The 8734-nt window shown below is 39.4% G+C and overlaps 1 protein-coding gene across 2 annotated transcripts; it reads left to right on the forward strand.

The window, feature by feature from the left end:
- Window positions 1-450: 450 nt before the first annotated feature.
- On the forward strand, window positions 451-7539 carry BTF3 (basic transcription factor 3). 2 transcript variants are annotated; one of them, XM_005557134.5, is made up of 6 exons: window positions 451-808; window positions 1142-1210; window positions 4502-4615; window positions 4945-5146; window positions 6369-6425; window positions 7236-7539. In XM_005557134.5, the coding sequence occupies exons 1-6, from the start codon at window positions 677-679 to the stop codon at window positions 7280-7282; spliced, it is 621 nt and encodes a 206-aa protein (XP_005557191.1). In that variant the 5' UTR covers window positions 451-676; the 3' UTR covers window positions 7283-7539. The 2 variants fall into 2 exon arrangements, with proteins under 2 accessions (XP_005557191.1, XP_005557192.1); XM_005557135.5 differs by having other exon boundaries at window positions 451-567.
- The last annotated feature ends 1195 nt before the right edge of the window (window positions 7540-8734 follow it).

Raw genomic sequence — 8734 nt, forward strand, 5'->3', positions numbered from 1 at the left:
GACAAAATGCTTTGGTAATGGCTCATTCGGGCCGAGAGGGAAATTCTACAATTCTCCAACCTACACCTCCAACAAGGGTAGGGCTGCTCGAGTGGTGAGCACAAGCTGGGCACCTCCAGCGTCTCCGGGAAACGTGAACAGGCCCTTTCTCCGGACGGTACAGAACTTCAGGATCAGGGCCCAATGGAGACTGAGCGGACTTAACCCTAACTGCACAGGACCGCGCTCTCCGACCCCTTTGTGGCCTCTCCCAGAGGTACTGGCGGCGCCCGAAGCCTGAAGTCCCTCGGGCGGCCTGCAGCCGGCAGCCGCTGGAGGAGGAGGAGGAGGAGAGAATGCACTTGCCCTACCGTCACAAACGCTGCCGCGCTTGCGCAAGGAAGAACTGCGCTCGCGGCGAAGTCAGTTTCCTGACTCTTGGAGGAAGTGGCCTTGTGTCACTTCCGGCCTCCCTTTAGCTGCCATCTTGCGTCCCCGCGTGTGTGCGCCTAATCTCAGCTGGTCCACCCGAGACCCCTTGAGCACCAACCCTAGTCCCCCGCGCGGCCCCTTATTCGCTCCGACAAGGTACAAAAAGGCTCTGGACGGCGGCGTGGTAGGAGGACGGGAGCGGGGGCGGGAAGTTCCCTGAAGGAGCGAGACAGGGAGGGACAGGGCAGAGGAGGAGAGGAAGGCGATGCGACGGACAGGCGCTCCCGCCCAGGCTGACTCTCGGGGGCGAGGTCGAGCCAGGGGCGGCTGCCCTGGGGGCGAGGCGACGCTGTCTCTACCTCCACCTCGCGGCGGAACCCGAGGACAGGAGCCTCAGGTACCGCGAGGCTTGCGGAGAGTGGCCGGGCCGGGCAGGCCCTGGCTAGGCCGAGGCCAGGCCAGGGCCATGGGTGGGGGGTGCTGGCCAGGCGTGGGGTAGAGCCCTTGATCCGGGCCTGCCAAGAGCGGGGAGCTGTGGGGGAGTGTGGGGAGGCGGGTGCTCTTTGGGCTCCCTGGAAACCCAAATTTGGAGCTCTGCGGGGTGGATTTGGGATCCAGGTTTCGGCCTGTGTAGGACGTTTATTTTCCTGCTGTTATCTTGGGAAATAACGATCGTGGAATGCTAGAGTGAGCTAAACCTATCCTTGCTGAGGATTTCCTCTTTTTCTAGATGAAAGAAACAATCATGAACCAGGAAAAACTCGCCAAACTGCAGGCACAAGTGCGCATTGGTGGGAAAGTAAGTTTTAATAGTTCGGGTTTTTTTTTTTTTTTTTGAGGCTTAGGTATTTTTAAAAACATTGTTTTTGCACTTCTTATATTATCGGTGACAAACTTTGCCTATCGAGGGAAATTCATGGATCCAGCAAATCCCAAGGAGCCGGGGAGACAAGAGTTAGAGACACAACAGTGAGACGAGCTAAAAACATCGCTTTTGTGTAAATATGTTTGTGTTTTCAGTGTTACAGAGTATAAGTAGAACAAAAGTGTTTCCTAATTTAATTTGTAAGGAAAATGTGTCATTTCAGTTAGATCGTTGTGCGCATCATACCCTTGACTTGTTTTGGCCTAAGTTGTATAAAGTCAGTGCTTGTTTGTGTCTCTTGTAAATTGAGACCTTTCTGTACTGTTTTCTGAACTAAATATTCTTTAGGGTAGTTGCGTATTTTCAAGGGTATTTGAAGATATAGGTACATTTTGGAGTTTAAGGGCAGTGACTGTTAGATTTGAAAATATAACCCAAGTAGGTGTATTTCCTTTTCTGACTTTGTATTACTATAAAAATGAGGGAATTAAAGTGACTGATTTTTAAATGATCAGTTTTTGATTAATTGTTTTTTCCTGGTAGATATTGATTCACATCAAGGGGATTCTTTTTTGAAGTTGATTTTTAGATTGTCCTGTAATTTACTTAAATAAGAAGTCCACTGTAGACAGAGGTTTACCTAGTTTGTATTGTTAGCACATTCTTAGTATTTAACAAGGTGTGGTAGCTTGTTGAAACAGAGCATGTCTCTACTTGGTAAAACTTGTAAAGCTTCCATAGTACGTGTTTATTGCCTATTAGTTTTTCCCAACTTTAAGCATTTAACTTAGAGTCAGCTGTGAGATAGCCAGAAGTTGCACGTAGACTTAATAATATACAGCTTTGTTAAATTACTGAACTTTGCCAGCGGTGAATTTATCCTGATTTTTTTTACTTTTTATTTTTGCTAATGTTAGCAGTCTTCAAGATCCACACCCACATATTTAACAACATTAGGTGTTTCTTGCCCTTTTTAATCAATTGTTACCAGACTGGCCTTCAAGTGCCAGCAAAACTCAAATTTTTGTGTGTCAGTGTTTGGATGCTCTTATATTGGTGTTTTTAACCACTCTTACTTTCAGTACAGTTTCAGAAGGAGTAATCTGAATAATGTGCTTATGTGCAATCTTTTTGTTGTTACTCCCATCATTAGGCTTTAACTTTGGGAGACATCACTTTAGGGTAAAGGAAAATCTTGAGATTTGCTAGGATATTTAAAGCTGATACAAGATTAAATTTTGTGTCCTAACATCTTAATACTCATTTAGCTAATAATACAAGAAGTATTTCTGTAGTCACAGAATATGGAAACATTTCTTCACTGTTTAAGAAGCGTACTTATTATGGGATGTGAAATTAGGTGAGTTAATTTTGCTTTAGAGAAAACTAGGTGTTAGGTGCTCTTAGGTAAATGTTACAAAAGCCTTTTATTTTCATATCTAATCAGAGCGTTAATAATAATTAAGTGAAAATTGAACTCGACATATGTGAAGTGTCTGAAACCTATAGAAGGTATGCTGGGTTTGTCTTTACAATCTTAGAAATTCCTTTGAATTTCTTAGAGAAGATTATTTGGAAACCAGATACATACATGACCATCTCAAAGTGATTTTTGTTCTTAATAGTTGGGAGAGGTTAGTAACCAGTACTTTTTTTTTTTTTGTAGCTATAGATATTTTCTTCAGTTAAATAACAAGATTTATTTAAGCCTTTACTATGTTGGATCCTGAGAATATAAAATTTAAGAAGTTTAAAGTCCCTAGATGGGCTTTAGGCCTAGCAGTGGTGATAATTTGATTATTGTCTTTTTAAAAAATAAATAAATAAATAAATCTGTTTTCACAGTGTAATATACATAGTACAATAGTAGAAGCATTTTCAAAATCTAGAGATGGGAATGATTTGGCATAGGGAAAGGGGATAGTTGTAGAATTTAGGAAAGGCACACAAGAGGTAATGACTTGAATAAGATTTTAAAGGATGAATAGGAATAGGGATGGAGGTTGGGGGAAAATGAGGTAGTTGGGTGTGATAGCCTTTCCTTGAGTGCTTTCAATGAGCTAGACTCTTTTGTAGATACTGGGTTTATAGCAACAAACAGAAGTCCTTATGGAGCTTACATTCTAGTGAAAGGAGATGGATGATAAAATGTATTTATCTCTTATAGTAATAAGTGTTATGAAGAGAATTAACCAGGATAGAAAGAAATTGATGGGTGAGTGTGGAAGTTGCTATTTTACTTTGGGTAGTTGAGAAAGACCACTTTGACCCGGTGACATAAGACTTGAGATCTGCAGTGAGGGAAAGAGCCATGTAGATGTTCCGGAAAGAGAGGAACAGCATGTGCAAAGGCCCTTGGGTCATAGCTTGCTTGGCCTGTTCAAAGAACAGCCAAGGTTTATTTGGCTAAAGAAGAGGGGTGGTAGCAGATGCAGTCAGGAGTGGCATATTAAGGGCAGGACAGTTTGTGTACGGCTCTTGTAGGTTAAGGTGTAAGGACTTCAGACTTTACTCTTGAGTGCTATAGAAGTCTATATACAGATTCATTTGATTGTTCCATACACTATCTTGCCTGTAAATACTAATTTGGGTGTTGATTTTTATTTAATATAAAAACAGAAAAGGAGTCAGGCACAGTGACTCATGCTTGTAGTCCCAACACTTTGGGAGGCCGAGGTGGGCAGATCACTTGAGGCCAGCAGTTTGAGACCAGCCTGGCCAACATGGTGAAACCCCATCTCTACTAAAAATACAAAAATTAGCCAGCCATGGTGAGAGTGCCTGTAATCCCAGCTACTTGGGAGGCTGAGGCAGGAGAATCGCTTGAACCTGGGAGGCGGAGGTTGCAGTGAGCCGAGATTGCACCACTGTAGCCTGGGCAACAGAGTGAGACCCTGTCTCAAAAAAAAAAACAAAACAGGAAAGGTTAATAATTCTGGATGTGGAGTTCTTTCAAATGCTTAATTTAGGTTGACACATGCTACCTCTTTGATCGCTTTTAGAGCAAATGTAAAAAGTAGAACTTTGTGAAGATCATTCTTTTCCTTTCCCATTTTTTGCTTCTATTTTTGCCTTAGCCTGCCGGCTCACTGCATAAGTTTATGATTATGGTAATGTTCTTATACAGATCCAAAGGTCAGAAATGAATTGGAAACTATTCCCATTTGAAAAATATCTGTTGTGGTATAAATGTGCTGTTTTCTTTCCTCTTCTCCCTGACTTTAGGGAACTGCTCGCAGAAAGAAGAAGGTGGTTCATAGAACAGCCACAGCAGATGATAAAAAACTTCAGTTCTCCTTAAAGAAGTTAGGGGTAAACAATATCTCTGGTATTGAAGAGGCAAGTGTCAAATTTTGTTTCTTTTAAAAAACAAGATTTGGCTGGGAAAAGTTAACATTCATGCATTAAATGGGTTTTGTTTTTGTTTTTGTTTTTTTTAAACTTAGTGACTTCAGAGTCCCTACAGCGTGTTTCTACCATAAATTAATAAATCAGGGAGATCATTAAGTCTGAATGCTATTAGAATGCATATGCCATTCCAGGCAAAATTTCACCTGTGCTTCGCAGCGAAATACTAGATTAGTTAGGCAGACTTCGTTTAATAAAACATTTGTTTTTAAAGAGACTTTGGTCAGCATTGCTAATTAAAATTTTTCTTTTCTTAATAGGTGAATATGTTTACAAACCAAGGAACAGTGATCCACTTTAACAACCCTAAAGTTCAGGCATCTCTGGCAGCGAACACTTTCACCATTACAGGCCATGCTGAGACGAAGCAGCTGACAGAAATGCTACCCAGCATCTTAAACCAGCTTGGCGCAGATAGTCTGACTAGTTTAAGGAGACTGGCCGAAGCTCTGCCCAAACAATGTGAGTTTCCTAGTAATGGTTTTGCCAGGGAATTACTCATTTAGCAGCTGATTTCTGATCTCAGGGCTCAGAATGGATATGAGTATTTTTAAGTTTGGAAATGCAAGCTTTAAAAAGAACAGATTTGTAACTGATTTTAAGCAAGTGTCCTTGCTCAAGTTTGCAGTACTTGATGTAGCATGCTATGATCGTTACACTTGATTTTGTGGGATGTTTTCTACTTACTTGATTTGGATCAGATACTTAATATTAACTAGAAATGATGAAAATGTTAATTTGGTGCTTTGCCAATAACTACTTGTAAGTTTGGAATTGAAAAAAAATTAGTATAAATTATGAAATTACTTCAGTTTCATCTATGTAGTTGATATTACCAGTAATCTTTTAAAAATGGCCTGCCAGTATTCTGGCATTTTTAATTACAGTGTGATAGGGATTTTATTCAGGGCAGAAAATAGTGTAGCTGAATATACATCTGAATATGTGGCAGTGTTTCGCTGTTTTCTACCTTCTTAAAATTTTGAAGAATGGGAATGCAGGAGCAAGTCAGAGGCTTATATATGGCTCTTTAGTTACCCATGTTTTTCTAGGTGTTGACTCATTCTGCCTCAATTTTCATTTTTATTGTCACATTGAGTTGCAGGTTCTAGACTGTCAGGGCTTTCAGAGCTGAAGTAGGCTTTTGAAGTATCCCACTGATGCTTGTATGGGGCTAGTACATAACTCTCCTGTGTACATTCATATCCTTGTGTGATAGAGTAGAGTGGATGCTTACCACTCACAGACTCTTAATTTTTTTACTTTAATTTTTTCATTTCAGTAAGTGGTTGTTGAGCATCACCCTTATGCCACACACAAAGTAGTTGAGAAAATGGCATCTTCATTTGTCTCCCAAAATAAATCTTACCATGATTTGTTATGTGGGTTTTACCTGCACTCTAAGAGCTCCCTACTGCCTTTATACTACCTCAGGGCCTATGGTGGCCCAGAGGGATTGAAAGGATGGGTATGGAATTTTGTTTGTTGGCTGTTCCTAGTATTTTAACCCATTTGTAGACATTAGAATATCATGTTATTGATAGTATCGTAGATAAAATCCCAATTGTCCCTTATCACGGAAATAAGTTATAACAATACTTGGCATTTCATCTGTTCTTTTTTTTTTTTTGGTGGCTATTTATTAAAAACCTAGACAAATAATGTTTACATTTTCCTTTTATAGCTGTGGATGGAAAAGCACCACTTGCTACTGGAGAGGATGATGATGATGAAGTTCCAGGTAGGAACGTTTACTTGAGGTTAACCTAGGGAATCTTAGCAAGGGAGAGTAAGACATCTTTGTAGGATAAATTACCCAGGGAAGAAGGGTGGTAAGTTAAGATGGACATAGACCTTACTTAGAATGAGAAAACTAATGCAATATTAGGTAATTGAGAATTACGTTTATAGACTTGACTTGGCTTGTTTCTTTGTGGGATCCCAAGGATGTGTAGGTATCTAATCTTAAATATTGAATAAATAAGTATATATACAGTACCCTAAATATAACTATTACCTGCAGAGCACTAATGACCCTTGCTCCCTACTTTGAAATTCATGAATTTACAAGAAGGCGTGGAGTAGTTCAGGTATCTTGGGATATATATATATATAGCATTCTAAAATCCATAGCAGCATAACTCCTTTAGGAATCATGAGACATTTTTGTCTCTTGTTATTGGATAAATTTACTTTCTTCTAAAATATTTATTGGGCAGGAGAATTACTAGGCTCACAAATATTCCCATTTTGCATAGACAGGTATCCTTAGGAATCCAGGAAAATTTTAACATTCTGTGTCATTGTATTCTTTGGTTCTGCTTCCTCATATTATGTTGACCAGTCTGTGAGATGGGATGGAGCCGGGTGGGGTTGGGTGGGGGGGGCTTTTTTTTTTTTTTTTTCCTCTCCTTCATTCTTGTTCTTGGGGCTATGACACAGTATTTATTATCACTGGCAAATGAATGTCTTTCCCTCATCACCTTTTAAGATTGATGATGATTTGTAGATTTGGCTTTTTTAAGAATTTCTACTCTTTTCCTTTTCCTAGATCTTGTGGAGAATTTTGATGAGGCTTCCAAGAATGAGGCAAACTGAATTGAGTCAACTTCTGAAGATAAAACTTGAAGAAGTTACTGGGAGCTGCTATTTTATATTATGACTGCTTTTTAAGAAATTTTTGTTTATGGATCTGATAAAATCTAGATCTCTAATATTTTTAAGCCCAAGCCCCTTGGACACTGCAGCTCTTTTCAGTTTTTGCTTATACACAATTCATTCTTTGCAGCTAATTAAGCCGAAGAAGCCTGGGAATCAAGTTTGAAACAAAGGTTAATAAAGTTCTTTGCCTAGTATACAGGTTTTTTTTTTAATTTTATTGACACCGATCTGTACACAGTAAAAAAAATTGCTTATAGAAAGCTAATCATGGTACGTAATATGGCTGATAACCTTTGGGATTTGATTAAAGATTTTAAATCACAGTGTAGTGTAACAAAGGTAGTATAAAGTTCTCATGTGTGAAAACTTTTCTCTCCAACAGTCCTTAGTGCTTCCATGGTATGTGGTGGGTGTAAATACCAGAATAGAGTAGATAAACAGACTCTTCCCCCTGATATTCTCTATTGTAGGCATATGTTAAGTGCCTTTTCTGAATTACCTTGGTGTTACCTCTTTTATTCCTCAATTTGTGAAGAACTAATAGTTCCTTTTTGTAGATGTAACCTGAGGTTTAGAACTTCTAAAAAGTAAAAGTAATCTCCAGATCCCTTCTTTGTAGGATATTTTATAAGGTGACTTGGAAAAGGTAGTGTTTAGAATAGGAGTGGCTCCTGGGTCACTGTCTTTACCTTAAGTGGCAACACTAATGAATAGGGTTATTTTTTTATTTAATAAAAAATGTACAGTAAAATTATGCATATACAGTTAAAAGAATTTGTAATGTCTGCCACCATAATCAGGTTACCAAACAGTCTCATGGTCCCAGAAATCCCTCAACATCGGGTTACTTTAAACATTTTTACAAATTACAATTAAAACAATTGTGTAGTCTGAACCAAGGCCATTTGAGGAAGAAAAGTTTCTACTTGTAATGATAATTTATTTTAAATTTTCATAGCAATTTGCAAGTACCTTTTGAAAGTACTATACAGCTGTATCTAAAAGCCGCTATTAACTGTAGGGAAAACAAAGTTTTGAGTAAATAGTATTTGCACATATTTACATTGTATTTTCCTCGGGATGTTTATCAGTTTTGTTGAAGTACACTGCTACGGTGAGAAGAATCCTGAAGTCTCAGCTGTAACAAAATTATAAAAACTAAATGTACATTTGCAGACTCTTGTGGGTCAGGTTGGGCTGTGCTTATATAGTCACACTAGGTCCCACACTGATGTCAACACCTGTCTGGGACATTCAGCTTCCTGGCAGAGAAGATGGTGGGTCATGTGCTTGCTGGCTCTTAAAGCTGTTACAAACATAACCAAAGCAAGTGGAATGGCTAAGCTGGAGGGCAGTGGCATGGGGCCTGAGGATTTATGTTTCTGACAA

Source organism: Macaca fascicularis, chromosome 6 (genome assembly GCF_037993035.2).
Source record: "Macaca fascicularis isolate 582-1 chromosome 6, T2T-MFA8v1.1".
Lineage (NCBI taxonomy): Eukaryota > Metazoa > Chordata > Mammalia > Primates > Cercopithecidae > Macaca > Macaca fascicularis.